Source organism: Lepisma saccharinum, chromosome 6 (genome assembly GCF_977018435.1).
Source record: "Lepisma saccharinum chromosome 6, izLepSacc3.1, whole genome shotgun sequence".
NCBI classification, from domain to species: domain Eukaryota; kingdom Metazoa; phylum Arthropoda; class Insecta; order Zygentoma; family Lepismatidae; genus Lepisma; species Lepisma saccharinum.
The window spans coordinates 78,246,477-78,272,191 of record NC_139234.1 but is presented as its reverse complement, the minus strand read 5'-3'; the positions used below and the strand labels follow the sequence as shown (position 1 = coordinate 78,272,191).

The window sequence follows — 25,715 nt, the reverse complement described above, 5'->3', positions numbered from 1 at the left end:
GCATATCTTTCCCACCAACAGAGTCCGTTTTAGAAAGTGACAGTACTTGCCAAGCGCACGTGGAGTAAATGAGATGTTGCCGATTCAGTTTCTTTAGAAATTTCATAACGTGAGGTTATGCTACGTTGTGTTGTGCTATTTTTTAATATTTTTTATACAATATGGAGATCTTGGGAGTGTAACGTAGTCGCAGTTCGTGTTTAATGTCAAACACTGCAGGTAAACGTGACAAGAGCGCATCTCAGAAAAACAAGCGCTGGCTCGAAACCAGATACGCGTCAGGTCGACTTCCTCTCGAGCTATGTCAAAGATACCGAACTGGCGTTCGAATCGATTTGACCATACCGAGACGAGACAAGACAAATCTTGACAATCTCGGTCTCGTCTGAAGTTGTAAATGCCTGTCTCGTTCTCGATCACCTCTCGAGTCTCGAAATATATAGAAGCTACATAACTTATATAAGGCATTGAGTGAAACATCAATGGAGTGTTTGTTTCAAACCCCCTTTCTTTTTCGACCCTATACGAACTTTCGAAGAACGTAATATTCTCGTAAATGTACACAATCTCTCAACACAGACTCACAATTGCAACGACTAATTTGTCTTTTTAACATGGCTTATCTACAAAGGATAAGGTGGATATCCGCTTAGTAACGGTCTGAAGATGTCGCTTAGTAAAATATATTTTTTAAAATACAGCATGTCCACAAAAACATTCCGTGATTGTAAACGACCACATCGTTTTACTTACGTATATTACGAAATTTATACCGATGCCATTCGAAAGAACAGCTCAAAGAATTTTAGCGGATGTGTAATTGTTGGCGTTAACTACAATAATAGAATGCAAAATTAGCCAAAAGTAGCAGAAAAACACAGTTTAGGATGTAAGAGAAAATTAAAGAAATGGACAATTTGCACGGTAATACTCATGGATCCCACTGTACAAACCTAAACATCAAGTAAAGATCAACGGTAACACAATTTGCTTCTAACAACAATGCCATGTACAATAACACATTTACAATCGAAAGATCTTTTGGTGTGTTCTCTGTTGTCCACCATAACGTTTCTTATTATTATTATTTGAAGTTTGTTTGCAACACTCATTCATACAGCCTTGTACAGTGGGATCCGTGAGTATTGCCGTGCAAATTGTCCATTTCTTTAATTTTCTCTTACATCCAAAAATGTGTTTTTCTGCTACTTTTGAATTCTATTATTATTCATCTATTGTTGTAGTTAACGCCAACAATTACACATTCGCTAAAATTCTTTGAGCTGTCCTTTCGAATGGTATCGGTATAAATTTCGTAATATACGTAAGTAAAACGATGTGGTCGTTTACAATCACGGAATGTTTTTGTAGACACGCTGTATATCAAGTCCAGAACGAGACCGAGAGTTTGGTTCTCGTCTCGATTTTTACAAAAGGATCGAACAAAACAACATCAGGACAGAAATGTCAAAATATGGCTTCGTGTAGTGAAATATTAAGTTAAGGTGGGATTACAGATTTGTTGATATTATTTTTAAAAACAATTGTCTAGCTTAATAATCAACATTAATAGCTTTCTGCATCTTCAACGTGGGAAAATGCCCTTTGATTTTGCTAGCAACAAGTATAGAAATCTCAAGTAGAGTTCAATGAATTCCACCATAAGGTCGCGTGAATACTACCGAAGGTCTGTCAACGTTGTATTACAATAAATAAAGTGATTATTGTTTAACTCCGTAAAGAGTGTTTTAGCACTAGTATCGCTGGGATACTGGTGTCCATATATTGCTAATACTTGGTTACTCAGTCTGTAGAAAACAATGTAGAAATATTTTGCTCTTGGGTTAATTATTTTTACTCTCGTTTTCCGTCTCGGCACAGTTAAAAATATGTACTGTTTTGGTTTTCTGGTCCACAGCTTCAACTGCTCAAGCAAAACATTGCATGTGGTCCGGTCATTAGACGAGACAGACACCTGGCACTGGCTGTAGGTCGCATTTACATAAGCTATAGTTCGAATTTTAAGTACAAGTAGCATGAATGAATAAAGTGCGTATTATCTGTCTCTTTTGTAATTTTTGGCTTGCAGTTCATTTAGCACTTTTCTGCAAAACATTGCGAACACTGTAACCTTTCAATTCTGATAATCACGTCAAGTATTTCGTACGATGTTCTGACACGTTCCCCACAAATATTTCATTGGCTGAAGGCAGTGGCGTAGTTCAGTTCTCTGTCCCTCCCCTGCAAGTAAAATATTGGGGGCCCCTTTAGTGAAAAAAAAAAATATCGAGATGATGCCAGAGTGGAACGGACGCACAATAGTTAGCTAACTCCCCCCCCCCCCCCCGTTGTAAAATTAATTAACCTTTACCACAAAATACTCTGCCCTCCCATTTTTGTCACCGACTTAGGCTATATATCAGACTAGTAGTTTCTCGAAACTAAATCAGCGTGGTCTGAATCTCTGATAAATATCTGAAAGAAAAAAATAGAAATAAATTTCTCGTACTTCAACGCAGCGAAACAGCCAGGATTCCTTTTTGGAGGAGGGGGAGGCTTCACACAGCTAAATATTTTGTTCGTGATCCTTTGAATTTTTTGTTAGAAAGTTTTTTTGGAAAAAATAATACACATATATTTCCAAAGTACTGTTTGGGAAAATTGTTTAAAGGACAGTAAACACTCATTTTTTTTACTTTTAGGTGGATGCCCCAAAAGCCATCCCCTGGCTGCGCCAGTCCAAGATTCAACGTAAGAGTCGCTCCCATTACGTTTCTAATACCAATATTGAGTTAAAATATACTCAAGCAAACTTATTATGAGGGTTGAACGAACCTCTAGATTGTCGATGGTGACCTAACATCATAAGGTCAATTGCAATCTGCTACGAGGAAATAGTAGCGGACTCCAGTCTTGAGAGATAGATAATAAAGCGGCGATGGGACTTTATTCACTTCCATGATATGAAAAACTGAATATGCTCACCAAGGCAAAAAATTATTTTATTTGTCACTCAATGGAATGGATTTAATGGACTGGACTCCTCTCCCCCTCCCCCCCAAAAAAGGTTGTTGTCGCACGGGCACGGCATTTAATTTTGGTCTTAGTATGGGCTTCAATATTATTATTCATAATTTTAAAAATGCCATTTGTTTTCGATATACCGCTGATATTTCTTAAATACTTTTTCATGAAACAAGAATCATTTTGTTAATAGATCATCAGTACTCGAAGAGTTTGTGAGAGTGTGTGTGGGAGATGAGAGAATTTTCCTATCCATTGCCATCTGTGAGCAAGTAAGTTAATTCTGCACTTCAGAGGAGACCCATATGTCAAGTTGCCCGGGCCCATCTGGCTGAGACAATACGTCACTGCTTATTATCGCAGACGTCGTCACATGGTATGTTACTGGGAACCAGATTTATGTTTCGTAAATACATTTTTCAAAATAAGCGATACTATCTGTTGAATTTCTGGGATTACATAAAGTTTCAGGAGTATGCAGAGAGAACATAGCGGGGGCGGCCGGTACGCCACTGGCTTAAGGACACACATAACTTGTAGCTCGAAATTTTGAGTACTACAAACACAATGATTAAAGTAATTTCCCTCCTTTTCTTAACTTGCAGTTCGTGTAGTATGCGAACACTACGACCTTTTGACTCTAATAATCATATCTTGCATTCGCACGGTGTTCTGACGCAGTCGCTACAAAGATTCCAGTGCTTCACCATGAACTTTGCGTTGCTCTTCGGTTTGCTGTGTTTGACTTCGCCTGCTTTATCGGGGATATCGCTGGAGAAGACTGTATCAGCTGCAGTTGTTTGGACCGAAAATGGCGGATTTCAAGTCCGCGTTTTAACAGATGATGACATACCTGCTGTAAATGATGTCGCTTGGGCTCGCTTCAACAACGCAATCAACGAAACAGGGTAAGATTTTAGAAATCTCTAAATTAATCCAAGTCTCTCGTTTAGAATCCTCCGTTAGATGGCAGGTCGATCAATTAAATGATTCGTAATAATTACTTTACAATTAAAAAATTTAAATGGAATTGTTAAGATTAGTTACTGTGTTGAAATTAGAAATTTATTGAATAATTTTACACTAAATATCGTGGTTAATGAGAAAATATTGGTTTCCTTTTGTTTTATTAAGGGCATGCGGGACAGTCTCCGCCTGGCTTTTCCTTCGAGTCAGTGTTGCCAACTTAGCTCACTTAGAGCCAGATCTGGCTCTTTCGGGCACTCGTTTGCCTGTGAACTTGGGCGCCCGCCCCGTGCCTCACTATGATACCATCACTGGTTCCGGCCCACATAGACCAACTTTTGCCATGATTATACATTTTGTACGTGCCGTGATATTGTTATATTAGCTGCGTCACCCCCACCCCCAGCAATATTTTTATAGCGTCGTGTTGACGTGAAATTGGCATAATATTGTTATCAGGGAATCCTTTATTTTCGATTTTGTACGACCATGAGACGGGTGATGCCGCAGGATCTAGATGGTGAAAACTATGAATAAATTGTCATAAATTTAGAGTTAACGGTAATAGCAGCTCCCCACCCCTTTGACAAATAACATTACTCTAGGAAGCACTTCGTAAATCGCTCCTTGAAAGTCAGTTTTAACTCCATTGAAGGTGACTAAATCTTTACGTTACCAATGGAACTAAAAACTACCAATGGTTTGCTTCACATTTGCTTGCTTTGACCACAACAACTACATGTTTTGTAATTTGAAACGAACAAAGCTTGCTCGAGGCAGGCCCAGTGACATATACAGGGTGTATCATTATAGAGCAGTGGCGTAGCAACATATCGCGAGGCCCTGGGCGAGGTTAGAATACGAGGACCCATCCGTTCTTTAAATTTGAAATCTCAATGTGAATCGATACAAAATCTTCAGGGATACGTCAGCAATTTATCATAATTAAACAAAAATAATAAATTACTGGCGAAAATTATATTTAATAATTTCACTCACTCTAAAAATGTCCTCTGTTTTCCGGGAGCTGAAATCTGAATCTGGGGGACAGGCCCGTACACAGAAGAGGACCATGTATGTCCCTCTCCTCCAACTGAAGTATTATAATGTGAAGATATTAAGACATACGAAAGGAACATTGCAAGAATTTCGATTTCGTTCTTTCAGATATCATTGGGTTGTTTGGGGAGAGAGGCAGATTCCAGAAGTCTGCAACATTGAGTATCTTTTGTTTTATAACTAGAGCATGGATGTTCAGGCACTGGAAAGTATTAAAAATGGCAGGCAAAAAGGCAACGAAAAATTAAAAAAAAAGGCAGTGTATGTCGAAAAAAGGGCAGTCAAGTTTCAGAAAGAGGCAGTGAGAATTGAAGAAGAGGAATTAAAAATTGAAGAAAAGGACTTAAATTCTTCTTAAATCTTTAAAAATGTATTTACAAATAATAATTTGAATAACAAGGGTTATTGAAAAACGAAATCAAATAGAAGAGAAATATAATTTTAAAAAATGCCTTGCCGGAATGACAAAAGAGGCAAAACAAGGCAAAAATGTTTGAAAAAGGCAGCGTAAGGTGACAAAAGGCAACGTAAAGTATTGTTCAGAATGTTAAAAACCTTCGGATCGGTGTACTTTTGTGTTCAATTTTTGTCTACCAACGTCGGAAACGAATAGGCATTTTGCCTAAAATTATAAAATATTTATAACCATTGATGCAAGTCTACAAGACATCGCGATTCAGTCGGGACAGTCCATTCTTTTTAATCCCTGTCCTGACATTTTTCAAGCTGCAGCCCTATTTCTTCTGTTAACTCACATTCAGACATGTTCTTCCTTTTAATAATCATTGCTAATACGTATCATTTAATTTATAAACATATTATGTTCTAATCATAGAATTATCATGGCTGTTCAATGGTGCTGGTATAATAATTTATATAAAAAAATAAAATCAATGTTAATTTGCAAAACTCAGTACAATTAGAATACTTCTGAGAATTGAATGTAAACAATAATCACCAAGTTGTACGCCATATGACAACCTTTGTCTTCAAGCGACTATGCTACTGATTGTCGGATGGGAAGGAAATGGGGTTATCGGCGAGTTGATTTTTTCCTGTTACTTTGGACCATAACATTGCAACTCTACAATTCCACATCCAATAGCAAAGATAATAGTAGGCAAATTGTTCATTACTATTTTATTTTCATTTTAGCAGTAGCTGCAATACTACCATAATATTTGCGGTCACATCTAATACTCCAACAACATTTCACCGACCACCGTGACGGAGTGGTTAGCACAGCGAGCTACGATACCATGGGTCCCGGGTTCGAATCCTGAGCTGTACATGAGTGTTCCGTTATGTTTCATCATATCATCAATCATCCTCATCGTCGCGATTAGCCAAAAGTGTCAGAAAATCGACGTACAATAACCTAACTCAATCAATCCAACAGCATTTCGGATCTTCCCTTTGTTCTATATTTTCGGATCTTCCCTGCTGTAAGAAGGGAGGAAACAACGCAAGCATTTAAATGCCTCACACTTGCTTCCTGGCAGTTAGAGGTGCTTTATTGTTAACTTATCAAAATCGGGAGTGCATGGTGAAGAGAAAGAAGAAAAGACAAGACAAAGTGCTTTTTATTCAAGAAAATATTAAATGGGCAAAAATGTCCAAGCAGGTTATCGTGAATTTTTGCGTAAATATTTCACAGATACATTCGACGATAATTTTTCCTTCTTTCGGCTCCCCGTTGGTTAAGGGCTCGCCTACCTGATTTAACGCATTCATTGAAATTATAACGTTTAAGTAGAATTTAGAACCAGGTAGAAACAGATGGTTTTAATTTTATTGCCACAAAAAATAGCCTTTTCCATATTTTCCCTCACCTCTATTTATTACAATTTTTGTATCAACCCTATGAGACGCGAGGCCCCGGACGATCGCCTACTTCGCCTTCCCCTTGCTACGCCACTGTTATGGAGTAAACAACTTTAAGATCGACTAAACTATATGGAATACAACAATGATATTTGTTACGTATCAATCAGTAACACTTCAAGTTTCTACGATTGTCTACAAATGGCTACAAATGTTCAATGTTTCTTCCACCAGTTATGCGACATACATCCCATCGAAATTATAGTTCATGCCACACTTTTCCCAAGAACTCTTTGACGACCAAAGTAAGGGCGTTTCTTATTCTCTCCTTTAGCTGTTGCACATTGTGCGGCACAGGTAGCACATCCCCTTCGTCTCTCACAAAGCCCTAAATGCAGAAGTCTAGAGGTGTAAGGCCCGTACCCAGGACTGGGGGAAGGGGGGGTAAGAGTGTCATGCCCCCCCCCCCTCGAGCCATGAAATATTTTGATGCAAACCTACAAAAATAACATGGATAATTTTTAAGATTTTGCAAGAATTTAGATTTTTCTTTTTGTATAAATGAATGGGTTGTCTCTGGAGAGAGGCAGTCTCCAGAAGTCTGCAGTCTACTATATTTAGTAACTTTAGTTTTAAAACCATTTTTGCGAAGCTATTAAATGTTCCAATTTGGTCGGGACAGTTCACCATATTTACTTCCTGTTTTGACTTTTTTCGAACTGCAGTCTTGATGAGAAAATGACATTTTTTTAGTGGTTAATTCACATTCAGACCTGTTCTCATTATAAAGAAGGATAATTCCATAGCGTTGGTGGTCACATTCAGGGTACGAATTCCCATGGCGGAAGGGGGATCTCCCACCTTCCCATTAAAATTTTCCGAGGGTAAAAGTTTGAGTTTTAAAATTAAAGATAAGCAATTAGTTTGGACTTACTTTACTAAGAATAACATCATAAACACATACAAAGAAGGAATAATAAAGAATAATTTAAGCCTGTGTGTGAATGTTGCATACATCTCTTGTTCTCTCTCTCTCTCTCTCTCTCTATAGGCTGGTAACAGCATGGGGTAAAAACGTACTTCTACAGTCATAGATAAGATTTTAAAATTATATCAAATTGGACTAGGGAGAAATAGAGCCGTAGCTGCGAAGGTGGTTTTCATTGTCACCCTAGGCCTCTGGAACATAGAAATTAGACCGACCTGTTATTTCTCCTCCATTTCTCACCTCTTTTCGTCGGAAATAAAACATAGCACTTACACGTTAATTTAATAGTAAACTAATGTCTTCTTAAAGTTTCTCATTTTTTGTCCCTGCACCTAGTTATCTTTAATTTGAAATCGATTTTGCAGATGTGAAGAATAACACACACTGCTTCAATGAAGATGGTGTGGGATGCACAAGCGACTGTTCTTTTATTAACCACATTTCTTGAATGCTAAGTTTTCTTTTCATCGGATTCAGCGTTAAAGAGTAAGTACATAAAATTTCTACAATGTCTAAGTATGCCAGGTACATCTAGGTAGGAAGGTGCAAATTCGGTGCAGGGGATGCAAAAATCATTCTCTTTCTGGGTGCTGAAATCTCTAGCTACAACTCTGATAAGGAAATATTTCCTTTCGAGAGACATTAATAGATTTACACCATTATAGAAACATAACACAATAAAAGTATGAAAATTTAATTATCATTTTTAATAAAAAGCATTAATTAAATAATACCTAACACTTATTAAAAACATTTCACCTATCTTCTAATTTCTTGACATTTTGAACAAGTCGTTAAAGGAATTAATTTGCAACTTTATAAATGTTTATAAATATAATATATATATCTGAATAAATAAATTAATTAAATATTTAATAATGACATATATTTCATGATTTATATATTATATATAAGTAAGGTTTCGAGCTTCCCCCCCACCCTAAAAAAAATCCTGGGTACGGGCCTGGTGTAAGGTCTGGGAACTTTAAGACACAGCCTGCTTTTTCTGCACCTGTGAAAGTCACCATTTTCTTTAACACTACACCAGCGCCACAATAACCGTGTTTACAAAAGTCTTGTGCATGAAAACAAAACTTGAAGATTTTCTCATTGTTATACAGGGTCATAGAAACAAGTATTGCTATAATTACTGCTTTTATTGTTACTATTATTTTTTTATTACTATTATTACTATTACTACTTACATTTTTTTAAAAAAATTACATGCATTTGTTTCCATGTTCTGTATATCTATAAGTACAATTTGCATAGCTGTATACTGACATAAAGTTCTTTTATAGTAAATTTTATAAAGTAAAATAGACTGTAAGCTTAAATGTAACCCTACTTCAAAATTAACCACATTTCTTGAATGCTAAGTTTTCTTTTCATCGGATTCAGCGTTAAAGAGTAAGTACATAATAATAATAAATAGTACATAATAATAATAATATCTAATATAATAATTACTGTAACTTACAGCCTGTAAGTCACAGAAAACAACATTTTTTTGTTTTAAAATATCCCTGCGGGCGCACTTGGTAGCGTTCATTACATCTGCATCAACTGACGTTTGTTTCAAATCACGAATGTCTGTTAGTGTCTCCCGCCCGCCCGCTTGAATTCCGTTATGTTTACAAGAATTGGCCTCAATCATGGCTGCTCGAAGCCACAATGCAACAGTTTGTGACGTAGGTTAAACACACCTATATGAAATAATGTAAATTCACTAACCGTAAAAATTTACTGAAAAGAAACAAAAGAAAATTATGATTGAGAATGTTATTGGATATGATAAAAAATTGTCATTTTGATACGTAAGGTAATAGTTTCATATTGATCACATCAAGTTTATTCAATATAGTAAACGTTAAACCAGTGGCACATCGGAAATGAAAGGATACACTAACTTACCTGACATAATTATTGGTCTTAACCTTCAACATGTTCTGTTCATTGCTGTTAAAATAATACGAAATATGTATATTATATTTGTGTATTAATTGTAATACTGTTTATATTGAGATTATATGGAACACCTGTATTTCAGACTAGAGGAAAATATATCTGAGAAGTGTTGGTTATAGGCAAGTAGGCAAGGACGTATTTATGGGGAGGGGAGTCCAGGGGGTCCGGACTTCCTCCGAAAAACTTACCAAGTACTAAAATTAAAGCATTTGTTGCTTATTTATTTTCGTCGAACTTATTGGGAGGCAAGGAATTGGCCTCATATGGCTTTGAAGGACAGTTCCAAAGTTTTATGCACTCTACTACTAATGATAATATGCATAAATATTAATCAGCAACTTTAGTTTTCATCAATTGGATATAACTCATTTTTTTGTTATTCACCTATTCAATTCTTTATCTTTTTGTCATTAATTTCCTTGCCAGGACAGTTGTTATACGTGGGGAGGGCGAGGGAACCGAAGCTAGCGCTGCAAACAGCGTTGAAGGGAGAACACTGCTTGTTTCTTCCTGCTTTCTGTGTCACGCTTTGCAGGGAAATTGTAGGTATCATTTTAGGTAAAAAGGAAGATTTTATGAAAAATATAGAAATGGAATTATTTATAATAAATAAATACAATAAATAGGAATTGTTGCGATAAACCCGGTCAAATTTTCAGAATATGCCGCAGGACACGTATTCTTGTTATTTTTGCACACTTTTCTAAATATTTGGGTTAGTGGAAGAACAGCTGGGAATTTGAATAAAACTCCTGGTTTTTCCGAGGACTACAAGACGTACGGGCGTCACAATAGAATTTTTGAAGATGTTCACAAGGGTGTTAAATTTCCAGTTGGGCTCAGCCTCATGCCCAAATTGGCCCCCAAAGTTAATGTGCTCGACAAAAACAATATTTTGCGAGAATCTACACATAATGGGCAAAATTGGCTAACAATTATTTCTGATTGGGCTAACACCGTTTTCAAGACATTCCGTTTAAAAAAAACTGGGGTCAACTCGACGCCAGCCGCCCAAATCGATGGGCTGAAGAAACCGACGAATGGGCTGGATTGGGTTAACAATTATTTTTGATTGGGCTGACAGTTTTCGCGGTTTAAAATCCCGCACACAGTGACTCATTGGAACGATGCAGTTTTTCTATAAGATCAGCATTTGCTGAACCTCGCCCAAGAATAAAGACCATTGAATAAAGACCATTGAATATGTGGATATATACAAGGTGTACAACTTTGCTTCCGCCGTTTTCCGACAGGTGGCAACAACAGGAAATAGCGGTCGAAAAAAGCAGATCGCAGACGTCACGCAGTTAGCTTGGACCTCTGTCAAGATAACCCCATTCAAACATTAGTCGAGTGGTGTGTGCATCGTGAAGTTGTTCGCGATTGAAAATGTCAGTGTACGAGCCAAATTCTCGCCATTTGCGGGAGGTTCTACTTTTTTGTTTCAATATGAAGAAAACTGCGGCTGAGGCTCATCGAATGCTCTCCACTACGTATGGTGAGGACGCTATAAGTGAGAGAACCTGTCGTGAGTGGTTTCAACGCTTCAAGAACGGTGACTTTAACGTCGAAGACCGGCATAGTGGTGGAAGACAGAAATTTTTCGAAGATGCAGAATTGGAGACATTGCTGAGTGAAGACTCGCGTCAAACTCAAGAAGAATTGGCACGATCATTGGGAGTGACACAGCAAGCCATTTCAAAACGTCTGAAAGCCATGGGTATGATTCAGCATGACAACGCACGACCCAACGTTGCCAAAGTGGTGAAAACGTACTTGGAAACATTAAGATGGGACGTCCTACCCCAACCGCCTTATTCTCCAGACATCGCTCCCTCTGATTATCACCTGTTTAGATCAATGGCTCATGAACTGGCTGACCAACACTTCCGATCTTATGAAGAAGTCAAAAAGTGGATCGATTCGTGGATCGCCTCCAAAGATGAACATTTTTTTAGATGCGGCATTCGTACGCTGCCCGAAAGATGGGAGAAAGTAGTGGCCAGCGATGGACAATACTTTGAATAATGCCTGGGTAAGCAATGTTTTTCATTACAGCGTCATATTTTGGGGGAAAAACGGCGGAAGCAAAGTTGTACACCTTGTATGTGTGTGTTTATATATATATATATATATATATATATATATATATATATATATATATATATATATATATAGGTAAAGGTGGTATTATGAGCCATTCATGTATTATGAGCCCCCCCCCCAATATCTGTTCATGGAGTGGCCTCAGCCTGGTGGCGATGATTTGAACTGCTAATTTAGTAACGCCTTTTGCCGCCAGAGAGTTCTCGTTCAGTTGCAGCTGATAGTTTATGAGTGAACGTGTTCTTTTTGTTTTCTCGATCTGAAAAACTTTGAAAGGTAAGTGTTTTGCTTTTAATTGCAGTACTTATTCATTTAAATTCATCCTAGTGCATTATTGCATTGGATAAAGCATGTTTAAAATATTGTTTTTGTGTAGATACTATGTAATTTTGCAAGTAACAAAGATTCGTTATGCATGTTCCAATTCCAATATGGCAAGGGTTGTAAAATGAGCCCCCATCGTGCTTGGTATATGAGCCCCCAAACTTTAAGGGGCTCATATTATATACACTACAGGAGTGGTTTCAACTTTGTCTTTTCAGATGTCACGAAAAGTGCTAGGTCCAAAAAACAAGACCAAAAGAAAAAACTGGAATACTGAAGATATGGTTAAGGCGATCAAGACTAAGAAACAAAATATGGGATTGAAAAAGGCATGAAAAATGTTTCTTGTTCCAAGACCTACTCTTCAAACACAAACTAAAAAAAAGCATGCAGTGAAACTGAAGCTTCATCAAGATTCAGATGAGGAATCCTGTGAATCAGATATCGGTTCTGGGAAAAATGTCTTAGAAACACCAATCGGAGTAGAAAGTCGCAGTGATGAAGAAGCAGTTTGTCTGTTCTGCGAGGGTCTATTTTCGGCAGATGACCGAGGAGAAATGTAGATGCAATGTCTCATCTGTGAAATGTGGGCACACAACGACTGCGTTGGATGCGAGAAGGATATTTACATTTGCGACTTTTGTAAATATACATTACAAAGAAACAAAATAAAACTTTTCAAGTGGTTTCTTAATGACCCTTTCAATTCATTTTTAATTACCCTTACAATTGGTTTTGTAATGATTTTTTCAATGATCTTCTTATGAACTCTTTTATGGTATTTCACATCATAATATCTTTTTAAAGGTTTTATAATGAATAAAATGTTCTTTGTATGATTTAATTTATCATACACTTTTCTAAACCAGTTATTATATTATTTTTTCCTAGGGGCTCATATTACCAGCACAAAACTTTTTTTCCACAAATTGACTTATTTTGTATTTTTTTTTTTCATATCCCTAAAGTTGCTCAAATTGGTTTATATTTTAACAATAGTTTTATGAAATGTTGTAGTTAAAGTTATCATAAGAATCTGAAAAAAAAGTTAAAAATCAAATTTTAAAAAATACAAAACAAAATGGGGGCTTATAATACCACCTTTACCTCTCTCTCTCTCTCTCTCTATATATATATATATATATACGATTGGAGGAAGTAGCCTAGGAAATTTCTTTTTTTTCATTTAATAAAACAATGATTACTGATAGGCTAGATTCTACCAGGTTCACTATAAGCGCCATAAATAGGGATTCTGCCTAAAAAAATCATAGAAGACATCGAACTATGGAAAGCATGAATAATTCGACAAAGTAGCAAACAAAAGTCGACTGAAGTTTTGTACAAAAATGGGATTTCCAGAGATTGTTGTTGTTGAATTCGTGTTTTAAGTCCACTTCATGCACAGTAAGGCTAATCGGGACTGGAAATATAGTTTAAACTGGGATCCAAATCACTATGTGCCACCCCCGGGTATCGAACCCTGGATCCCTTGATTACAAGGCGACGACGCTACCACTGCGCCATCGGGGGCCAGAGAGATTGTTAGGATGAATTCGCAACTATAAACTACAAATCCCACGCATAGTGACTCATAGAAACGCCACAGTTTTTCCATAAAGAATAAAACTATTTATTTGTTTTCTCTCTCCTTCTTTCTATCCATATTTCTCTCTCTCTCTCTCTCTTTCTCTCTCTCTTTCTCTCTTTCTTTCTTTCTTTCTTTGCTTCTCCTTCTTCTTCCTGTTTCCCCTTTTTTTCTCTCTCTCTTTAACTTTCTTTCTTCCTCTGTTTCTGTCTTTCTTGCTCTGCTTGTATCTCTCCGTTTCTTTCTGTGTTTCCCCCTCTCTCTCTTCTCTTTTCTCTCTCTTTAATTCTTCCTCTGTTTGTCTCTTGTTTCGTTATCGTTTCCTCCTCTTTCTCTTCTACCTCATTCTTCCTCTTTTAATCTGTTTCTTCCTCTGCTTGCTTCTCGTTTCGTTCCTGTTTTCTCTTCTATCTCTGTCTTTGTTCCTCGTTACTGTGTTTCTTTCTCTGATTGTCTCTCTTTTCGTTCCTGTTTCTTCTTCTTTCTCTTCTATCTCCTTCTTTCTTCCTCTTTTACTCTGTTTCTTCCTCTGCTTGTATATCTTTCCTTCCTGTTTCATCCTCTCTCTCTTCTACCTCATTCTTTCTTTCTCTGTTAATCTGTTTCTTCCTCTGCTTGCTTCTCCTTTCGTTTCTGTTTTCTCTGATTGGTTTTCTTTTCGTTCCTGTTTTTTCTTATATCTCTTTCTTTCTTCCTCTGTTACTGTGTTTCTTCCTCTGAATTTCTCTCTTTTCGTTCCTGTTTCCTCTTCTTTCTCTTCTATCTCTTTCTTTCTTCCTCTGTTACTGTGTGTCTTCCTCTGCTTGCCTCTATTTCCTTCCTGTTTCCCCTTCTCTCTATTTTATCTCTTTCTTTCTCTGTTTCTCTCTCTCTCTCTCTGTTATTACTATGTGTGTGCGGCCGCGAATTTTGTGTGATTCTTGCATTCCTACTGAAAATTTCTGGTTATTTGGGTTTGTCGTCCACTCTGTAGCGACACCTCTGCCGTTCAAAACAAAATAGATTGCATCGCACAACTTTATGAACGTGATTCTTTCAGCTGGGCTGTCTTGGAAGTGGAAACTAACGCCACCTACCCAGACGACAAACAGGCGTATGCTGCAGGACTTTTGGAGGGAAAGCTGACGTGGCAGCTGATGTACTGGCACTGGATCAACACGCTCAACAATACTTGTGATGAACGACAAGATTTTTGTGACAGACTGACAAATTACCTGGACATAAATACTGAAGCAGTGAGGAACAAATCTTCCAAATATGGGACAACAGATCCTTTCTGGCATCAAGTAAGTCGATGTTTCATCAGATTTAAAAAAATGTCCGTATACATTCTAGATTATACTGAGTGTTTAACATATCCTTACTTTGTTACGCCCCCACATAACTTACAAAATACAATGTTTAATATGCTAAATGTAAAAAGTATGTCATAGTATGACCTCATAATTTGTTTGACGCAAATTTGTAATCTGTTCCAGTGGTTATTGACTATCCTTAAGATTTCAGTTCTGGTTGCTAGGTGATGTGAATTATTGATTTTGATGGCTGATGTAAGTTTTTGTTTTCAAGAAAAAAGGAAGCGAATACAAGCACTGAAACAATTTGTAAGTGCTCTTTCACCTGCAACTTTGATAAATCTAAAATGAGTTACTGCGAAATCTAGAAAAAGTATATATGAATGGCTTATTGCAGAAAGGAACCTGAGTCACTTTTGCACAATTCTGAGAAAAACAATGAAAAATCGTATAATATTAATAGTGTAAGAAAGAAATGTGCCGTTGTTGGCTCAAATATTCAACATAATGAATAGTTAATTTTGCAACCCTCAATGCACCCCCCTGCAGTATGCTGCTAGACACAGTGGAGATGAAAAAATTAACTCCGATACCTCAAAAATGTGACTCAGGTCCCTTTCTGCAATAAGCCATTCATATGTATAAAGGCTAAGAGATTTCCATTGCAAAAATATTGCTAAGAAATAAACCCTATCATAAAATTAGACGTTATATGGCGCAAGTTCAGATCACTTAGAAAAGCACATGTAATTCGGACTTTACTTTTGTCCACTGAATGGAAAACAGATTTTATTAATAAAGTAATTCCTACACCCTTTACATCAGCCTGCGAACCTCCTAATATATTCTACACGTTCTCATCTACATCAAAATACTCAATGGGGTTCACATCCTCTATCATTGTTAATGAAATTCATGAAATTCTTCAAGGGTCTAAAGATTCTGCTCCTGGCATTGATGGAATTACGTATTCTTTGGTACGAAATCTTCCACAGAATGCACTAAGCATGTTATGTAAAATTTTCAATAAAATATTCCTATCGGGTAAAATTCCCGTTGCATGGACCTCTCAAATTATTATGCCAATTCTAAAACCAGGAAAAAACACTTCGTTGGGTCAGTCATATCGCCCAATAGCTCTTAGTTCCGTATTGGCAAAAATTTCGAGAAGCTTTTACTAAAAGATTAGAGTGGTGTATTTAAGGTCAAAAGGTATTTTCTCCCAGCCAAATGGGATTTCGTAAAGGTTATGGAACCCAGGATGCATTAGTAACATTATCTTCTCATATTTATAGCGTTATTAAAAGAAACCAATCAGTACTTTCAGCCTTTATTGATATTCAAAGTGCATATGACAATGTAGATATTACTATTCTATTGAGACAACTACAATTACTAAAGGTGCCACATCGTATTCTCATTTTGACATGGAAATTGTTATCTAAAAGACAACTTTATTTTCATTTTCGTTCAGAAGTGGTAGGTCCAAAATATGTTGGACAAGGACTACCACAGGGAAGTCCTCTGAGCCCATTATTATTTAATGTTTATTTATCAAATATTAAAACAATAATAGATTCCCCAATTCAGTTTATACAATATGCTGATGATGTATGTATATATTTTGACTCAAACAATCACTTAAAAGATTTTTCAATATTTGAATATAAATTAATAGAATTTAACCAATGGTTAAAGCAGAAAAATATCAATATCTTTAGAAAAGTCCAAAATAGTAGTATTTAAGTATAAGGGTCTACAAAATTTTTTCAACATTATTCCTAAGAGATTACAAATTTCAATTGTTTCACAAGTAAAATATCTTGGTGTATACTTTGATGCTTCATTATCATGGCAGTATCAAATAAATATGATGACAAATAGATCCGAGAAAATATTTCATTTATTTAAAGCTATGGCGAATACCAAATGGGGAGCACATCCTACCAGCATGCTTATGTTTTATAAAATTACTAGCTGATTACCTAGCGTTGCCCGGGTGTTAAATGAATTCTAATTATAGCGTAAAATGTAACTAATTTTATTTACAGGTATTTAAATATAAGTACAATATACAAATTATCAATTAATATCTTTTACAAATTCATTATAATATAAATTTAACAACAATTTTTGAAAAGCATTTTTAGTTGCACCTCCAAGAGCAAGAATAAATAAATTGAACGGCATTGGGAGTGTCACTACTCATCTTAGCGACCCCTAAAACTATGGATTCCACACTAATATCGGTCGTTTTACATGTCACCCTCTTCCCACCCCCACCCTCAGGGATGCCAGGGGTGTCTTGGAACTGAACGGCATTGGGAGTGTCACTATTCATGTTAGCGACACCGAAAACTATGGATTCCATACTAATATCGGTCGTTTTTTATTATTTTTACATGTCATCCCCTTCCCACCCCCACCCTTTAAGAGTGCCAAGTGTGTCTTGGAATTGAATGGCATTGGAAGTGTCACTATATATGGAGTCAGTAGAATGTTCGGTTTCTGTCAGGATAAAGTTAATCGCAATAAAAATGTTAATTAAAATTCAACATTCACCATGGCATCCTTTTAATGATGTTTTATTAAATCTTTTAGAGCTGCATGATTCAGGAATAACCAATGACAAATCAGCTACGCTTTGGGTACAACTATTTAGTAAATACCATCATGAATGTAGTCAAGTACTCATAGCAAGAACATTGCCAGTGTACTCGTTAGAATTTCCCTCATAACCAATTCAATATATATACAGGGTGTATAAAAACATGCGTCAGAATCTTTAGGGATTTATTCTTGACATCAAAACATAACAAAAAGTTCATATGGACATGGGTTCGAAAATCCTTTATTAGGGAGATATGAAAGGAAATAATATTCATGGCACAAAAATGACACATTGACCAAACACATTTACATGTATGAAAGGATTTAATATTCATGGCACAAAAATGATACATTTACCAAACACATTGCCATTTACAAAAATTGCTCGAAGTGACCACCTCCTGCTTCCATGCATCCCCTGAGCCTGCGTTCCATACTTTGCCGTACGTTGTGGAAAACTCCTGGTGTGTTCCTTATTTGGTCAAATCTATGTTGGATACGCTCCCTCAGAACATCGAAATTGGGTACGGGAGTTGAATACGCCAAGGATTTTAAAAGGAAAAAGATCATTGGGTTTATATCTGGCGATCGGGCAGGCCATGCAATGGATCCCCCGCGACCAATCCGTCTGTTCGGAAACTGGTTATCGAGAAACTGGCGAATTATCCATGTAAAATGTGGTGGAGCACCATCGTGCATAAACCACATTCGTTGGATGACGTCTAGAGGTACACCATCAAGTAAATGCAGCAACTCATGTCTAAGAAACTGTAGATACGTTTGTCCAGACCGACGTTGCGGAAAGAAGTAGGGGCCAATGAGATGATCATGAATGATTCCACCCCACACATTGAGGCTGAACCTCTGTTGATGTTTGTCTTGTCACACTGCATGAGGGTTTTCATAAGCCCAGATGTGATTGTTATGATAATTGAAGATTCCATCACGTGAAAAGCCAGCCTCATCATTGAATAAGGTACATGCTAAGAACTGCAGAAACACAGCACACTGCCCTAGCATGCGTTGACAGAAATTTATTCCTGGTTGAATATGTCATTTAATCCTTGCACCCGTTGAAGGCGATACGGGTACTGAAGATTTTCATGCAGAATGTTCCAGATCTTCATATGATTAACGCCTTCCCTTCTCGCAATTCTCCTTGTACTGGTTGATGGAGTTTCATCCACAGTCTGAAGAACCAGTTCTTCAAGTTCAGGCGTTCGTACATCGCGTGGTCTCCCACCATCTGCAACTCTCTTCTCAAATGTGCCTGTCTCTCGCAAGCGCTTGTGTAGTCGTACAAACGTTCGTGCACAAGCTAACTACCTCCCAGGGTAACGTTCAGCATAAAGTTGACGGGCCACGTCCGCATTCCCATCTGCTAGGCCGTACATGTAGTGCATATCCGTCATTTCAGACACTGAATACATCGTTGTGATGTGTTGTGATGAAATTTACTGTAAAACAGATCAAACGACAATCAAGCAAAAAAATAAAAACCAATGCCATGCCCAAATGTACACACGAATGTCAGTACAAATGCACATTTGAGGTACATTACACAACCAAGAGTCACTACAGGGAATTCCTTTCATACCTCCCTAACGAAGGATTTGCGGACCCATGTTCATATGAACTTTTTGTAATGTTTTTATGTCACGAATAAATCCCTTAAGTTTCTGACACATGTTTATATACACCCTGTATATATATCCCTAAATATAATCATTCAGCTGAGTTTAGAGAATCTTGGGAAGAGTTTTATCGCATATACAGGGTGATTGGTAATTCGACCTATTCCTGGAAAGGGGTAATACTAGAGCACATTTGCAACAAATTTGACCCTATGCACCGGGGGTCGGAAATCAATGGGTTTCGAGTTATTGCAGTTTGTAGATCTTCGTGAAATATTCCGACTTGCGACCAAAAAACTAATAATTGTGAAAAAACTACTACACCATGGACACTTAATTGACACGTTGCTAACAGCTGACGAATGAGTGACTACTGGGGGAAAAAATCATGCCCATGATTCCCATACCCACAGAAAGAAACAGTCATTGGTGCACACGTCATGAAGAAATTTGGAAATTATCGTTTAAATCGAAGAGGATTACTCAAAAAATTGGTAACACACTTAGCGTAAAAATTACGGAAAAAACTTCCTCGTTTCATAAGCTCTCCAAAAATATACAAATATTGTCAACTGGCACACGGGTTGGGGGAAAAATCTGAATAAAAAGCGGAGAAGGCGCGTTGTAGACCTCTTTGTAAAGTGAAAAGAAGTTGTCGGTTGTGAGAAATGAAGGAACGAAAATGAGTGAAATAATAATGTTATTTACCATTCTCATTATTCCAGGTTGTCAGAATTAACTGTTACAAAAACTACAAATCCTGTTAAAATTGCCTCCCCCGGTTACGTATGCAAACACGTGGCCTGCGGCATACTTCAGACACAGTCACTGGCGTTGACACCCTGTCTCTTATGTCTCAATTCTCTCTCTCAACTCTTGTTGGGAATCCACTGGTGTACTGTAGACTAACTCTACATGTGACCACAAATGCAATAGTCGCATGGTGTAAAATCCGGACACCTCGCCGGCCAGGATTTCTGGCCGCCCCGACCAATCCATCGCATGGGATAATTGTAATCCAGCCACTGTCGCACACCCCGGAAATAGTGGGCTGAGCAGCCATATGTTGGTAAATCATACCCCTTCCCGTGGCGAGCGGCACATCCTCCAGCAGCGTCGTCAATTCTTCCCATAGGAAGTTTTCGTAAATAATGCCGTTTAGGTTTTGTGGCAGAAAGAATGACCCGATCACATGATTGTGGATGATTCCCATCCACACATTTAGTGAGAATTTTCTCTGGTGAGCCTTCTCTTTAGATTTTCTTGGGTTATGACCCTTAGGGGCCCAAAAATGCGCATTATGAAAATTCGTAGTACCATCGCGGTCGAATTTGGATTCGTCCGTCCACAGAATTCTTGTCAGGTGATGGGGTCTTCAGTGTCGGTATGTAGTAAAAATCGACAAAAATCCTTCCTTCTGACAGGATCTCCCTCCTCAATAGCATGCGACTTTTACATTTGGGGTCACATGAAAGAGTTATAGTCTACAGTCCACCAGTGGATTCCCAAGAAGAGTTGAGAGAGAGAGAATTGTGACAGCCGCCCAATACATAGACTTGAGTGTCAACGCGAGTGACTGTGTCTGAAGTACGCTGCAGGCTGAGTGCTTGCATACGTAACCGGGGGAGGCAATTTTAACAGGATTTGTAGTTTTTGTAACAGTTAATTCTGACAACCTGGAATCATGAGGATGGTAAATAACATTACTATTTTACTCATTTTCGTTCCTTCATTTCTCACAACCGACAACTTCTTTTCACTTTACAAAGAGGTCTACAACGCGCCTTCTCCGCTTTTTATTCAGATTTTTCCCCCAACCCGTGTGCCAGTTGACAATATTTGTATATTTTTGGAGAGCTTATGAAACGAGGAAGTTTTTTCCGTAATTTTTACGCTAAGTGTGTTACCAATTTTTTGAGTAATCCTCTTCGATTTAAACGATAATTTCCAAATTTCTTCATGACGTGTGCACCAATGACTGTTTCTTTCTGTGGGTATGGGAATCATGGGCATGATTTTTTTCCCCAGTAGTCACTCATTCGTCAGCTGTTAGCAACGTGTCAATTAAGTGTCCATGGTGTAGTAGTTTTTTCACAATTATTAGTTTTTTGGTCGCAAGTCGGAATATTTCACGAAGATCTACAAACTGCAATAACTCGAAACCCATTGATTTCCGACCCCCGGTGCATAGGGTCAAATTTGTTGCAAATGTGCTCTAGTATTACTCCTTTCCAGGAACAGGTCGAATTACCAATCACCCTGTATACAGATGGGTCTAACACTGAAGTAGGAGCAGCTCTTTATGATACTGAAAGAAATATATCAAAAATGTTTAGGTTACCAGTGGAGACATCCATATTTACAGCTGAAATATATGCGGCATATCAAGCTTTGGTTTATAGTGGAACAGTTCCTGAACAGAAATTTCTAATACTAGTTGATTCGCAAAGTGTTTTACAAGCAATACAATGTAATTATAAAAAATATTTAAAATATCACCATATGTCATCAATTGTATTCGTGCAACTAATAGCTTAATTAGCAATGGAAAAATAGTCATTATGTGAGGGTAAAATCACACATTAATGTTTACGGTAATGAACAAGCAGACAGATATGCAAAACAAGCTGCTCAGATGAATGAAACAATCCAGTTACCATTACATTACACAGATCTTTTGCCAAGGGTTAAGAAGAAAATTTTTGAAGAATGGAAATTATGGTGTAATAATTCATTAGAAGGTATTGGTAAAAGCTATCGTCCTTACGTTGATTACACTACGAAAAACCTTGGTTTTATGATTGTAAAGGATCAAAAAATTCCAATTGTTTTAATAAATAGATTAAGAAGTAATTACGCGATTACATATCATCATTTATTTAAAATACACGTTTTAAAATCTACGAATTGTGACTGTGGTGATTTAAGGGGTGATGGTCATCATATTATTTTGGAATGTCCAATTCACTCAGAGAAAAGGAAGACTTTATACGAACCATTGTCAAAAATTAATGTTGCTTTTCCCATTAATATGACTTCAATGTTGTATGCTCCAGATGTTAGAATTTTATATGTTATACTTGAGAAAACTGATATAAAATTCTAATATATTTTTGCTACTGAATGAGTTAATGTAGTTATATAAAATTGTATTTAAATGCGTTTTTAAACTTTGTGTGTAAAATGTATATTAAAAATGTATCTTATACTTATAATGTATGCTGGGCATGGACAGCCATATGTTAAGCTGTAAGTCCAATAAAACTTTGTTGAGTTGTTGAGTTGATGTAAGTTAATTTAAAATGAATGATTTAGTTAGTGTACTCAAGCAATATTTTCAAGATTAATAATATACTTTAACTCGAACAAGATTTTATTTGTGAATGCAGTTGTGTGAAATTAAGATCAGCAGAACTTTTATGGAATCCTGACTCTGTAAGATTAAGATATTGTTTATAAAAAAACATTGAGTGCTTCCCACGTCTGAGATGACCTCACAGTAGGCTGCAACGTCTTGTGTTCTCAGAAAAGTAGTTATAGTAAGTATATTTAGTGATAAAGACCGGAAACGTGACAACTTCTTACATTTACATTTAATATTATTTTCAGTTTGCAAAAAAGTTAATCTAAGAATTTAGTTTGAGTTTATTATTAAGTCCAATTTTAAATCAGGTGTATTTTCACCTGATTTAAATGGTTCACCAGCACCTTCCAACTAAGGTATTAATAATCTTTCGACTTGTATCGTCATTATACATGGAGCTCTAGAAAGAACTCGTGGAAAAAACATCACATGTATAAAACTACTGCGTTTATCACCTCGAAAAGAAACTTCCTCATCGAGACGAGAACGAGAACGAGATAGGCTTTCTCATTCACGAGACAAGCAGTGGCGTAGCGTTATAGTACGCCTGTACGCCCGGCGTTCCCAGATTTAAAATTTCAAAAATGCGTAAATGCTGTGAATATAAAGTAAAACTTGACTATTTCCATGTATGTTTGACCTTCATGGCATTATAATAGCTATTTTTCGCGATCCGCTTGCAACGCTCCACTCTCAACACTCGTTCAAGCATCTCTTTTCAATGCCTTTCCCGGCCAGACGCCGAGCAGGTTCGGCGTAAAAGACTCTATATTCCTTGCTGCCGTTCTGGAGGGAAAGCTTCGATGTCTACAGCACGCGCGTAAATGCTCTCTCGTACGCCAGCGTACGGAGCTGCAGCAGAGGTCTACCGTGATTGGTTCATGTGATCCTTCCTGCCTTCTGAAGCAGACGACAGCGGTTGAATTCCTACCTGGTTCTTCGCGCTCATGCAACTCGTGTTATGTGATGCTACAATACGCAATATTGACTGACGTAACTTTACCAATCTCAAATATACCGCTTCTTAATGATCACTGCATTGTATAATTTATCGCACGAACTGCGATGTGCATTAGAAACTAAAATATCAACACAGTTTTTGTCAAATAAGTTGGTGAAGTCATCGTGGTCGAAGTTCAGGCTGTAGCTGCTTTACCACTTAACCCGCAAAACTATTATTTTTTTTATTATTATTATTTTGTCGTTATTATCTAACTGCTTAATATTGTGTCAATGGAAATGTTTAGCATTCATTTGAAAACTCTTAACATCGAATTGTCTCTGGACAAAATTATTTTAAAATGTTTATCAGCATTCTCAAGATGTAATAAACAGTGGTCTGAATTACTAATCGGCACTGTTACGTCAGTAGAGTGTACGATATTTGGATCATCCACCCACCTCCGTGTCAGAGTGTTTTGCACAGTGCGCCAAGACGACAGAGGTCCCTGGTTCGAATCCCGGCGTGAGCACGAGTGTTCTTTGTCAGTGTCCCTTCATCAACATCATCACTCATATTCATATAAGTAATTAACCAAAAGTGGTAGAAAAGCGAAGTAAAATAAACCAAATCAATCAGTAGTTGGATCATCCACAACAATGACGTCTACTGTTGTGCAGAGGCGCTTGTGATTCAGGTAGGTTTTTAATGGCTTGCGTCATGCAGAAAGGTATAAAAAAGGGTATAAAACACCAGAGTTCAAAACATTTGCGGCATAGTGAGGAATCTAATTTTCTAGCTAAAACATGCATGAATAATGTTTTATTGAAAACCCAGCTGACTTCAGGCAACTGTGGCGACTAATACCATAAGTAAATTATTAAGCAAGAAAGGGCCGACCCTTCCTTCGGACTTGGCGTTTCCACCCGAAATGTCCATGCTACGCCACTGGAGACAAGACTGTATCAGCGCCGGGCTGGCCCACCGGGACACCGACCAAAATCGCGGTGCGCCCTCTCGTCTCGGAGCCCTCCGAACACACAAATTCGGTGCCTTTTTTTTCTACTGCTCACAATTGCTCCGCAGTGGTAGCGTCGTTGCCTTGTAATCAAGGGGTCCCGGGTTCGATACCCGGTGGTGGCACATAGTGGTTCGGATCCCACTTTAAACTGTAGGTCCAGTCCCGATTAGCTTTACTGTGCATAACGTGGACTTAAAACACCAGATCAATCAATCAATGCTAACAGATATATCAGTGGTAAATATAGGCCTACATGTTCTTTTTTGTGTCCTACTGGACTTCCACAGGAGCGGATTAAGGGCCGAGCGACTGACCGGGGCCCCCAAACCGGGAGATTCTCCTTTGATGATAGCACCAAAACCTTATTTCTGATTACATAAGCGTGGCTATTTGTTTGTTAGTTTGAGTTTATTTTTAAGTCCACTATATGCACAGAAAAGCTAATCGGAACTGAGCCTATAGTTTAAAGTGGAATCCGGACCACTATGTGCCTCCACCTAGTGCGTTGCTAAAAATTTTAATTAATTGAAGTTACTACAGGCCTACTGCATAATACATTAACAGTATATAAACTGACAATTCACAAAAAGCAATATCAACATGTAAATATAGTACGATATTATTCTGTACTACAGTATGTAAATTACTATAGTGGCCTTCATGTTTAAATGTTATAATTCAAATACGCGTTTCATACTTTTTTTATTTTAAAAATACCTTCTCTATCAGTGGCGCAACCAAAGGCGTGCTGGGGACAATGTCTTCCAACCTTTGGTGGAAATCAATTCTAGAGGGGGCAAGGGGGGTCAAACATCGAAGTAGAACAAAAGCAAAACTATAGCAGAATCTAAGAGTAGCAGGTCAATATGATACTCAAGATGAAATAGTTTTGCCATATTTCTTTCATTTTTCTTCAAGACGGCCAAGGGCATCTGAAAGGGGGCAAAGAGGGGCAATTGCCTCCCGCCGATTTCAAATTTTGTTCAAATAAAAAAATACATTTC

General features: G+C 37.5%; 1 protein-coding gene across 1 annotated transcript in view; it reads left to right on the top strand.

Annotated features, from left to right (window-relative positions):
- Window positions 1-3,713: 3,713 nt before the first annotated feature.
- Window positions 3,714-25,715, top strand: part of LOC145989467 (putative aminopeptidase PLBD2) — a 37,114-nt gene continuing 15,112 nt past the window's right edge. Inside the window, exons 1-2 of the mRNA XM_083124815.1 lie at window positions 3,714-3,932; window positions 14,887-15,133. Of these exons, the coding sequence (XP_082980941.1) occupies window positions 3,733-3,932; window positions 14,887-15,133 (447 nt within the window). The 5' untranslated portion in view covers window positions 3,714-3,732. The remainder of the gene's footprint in view (window positions 3,933-14,886; window positions 15,134-25,715) is intronic.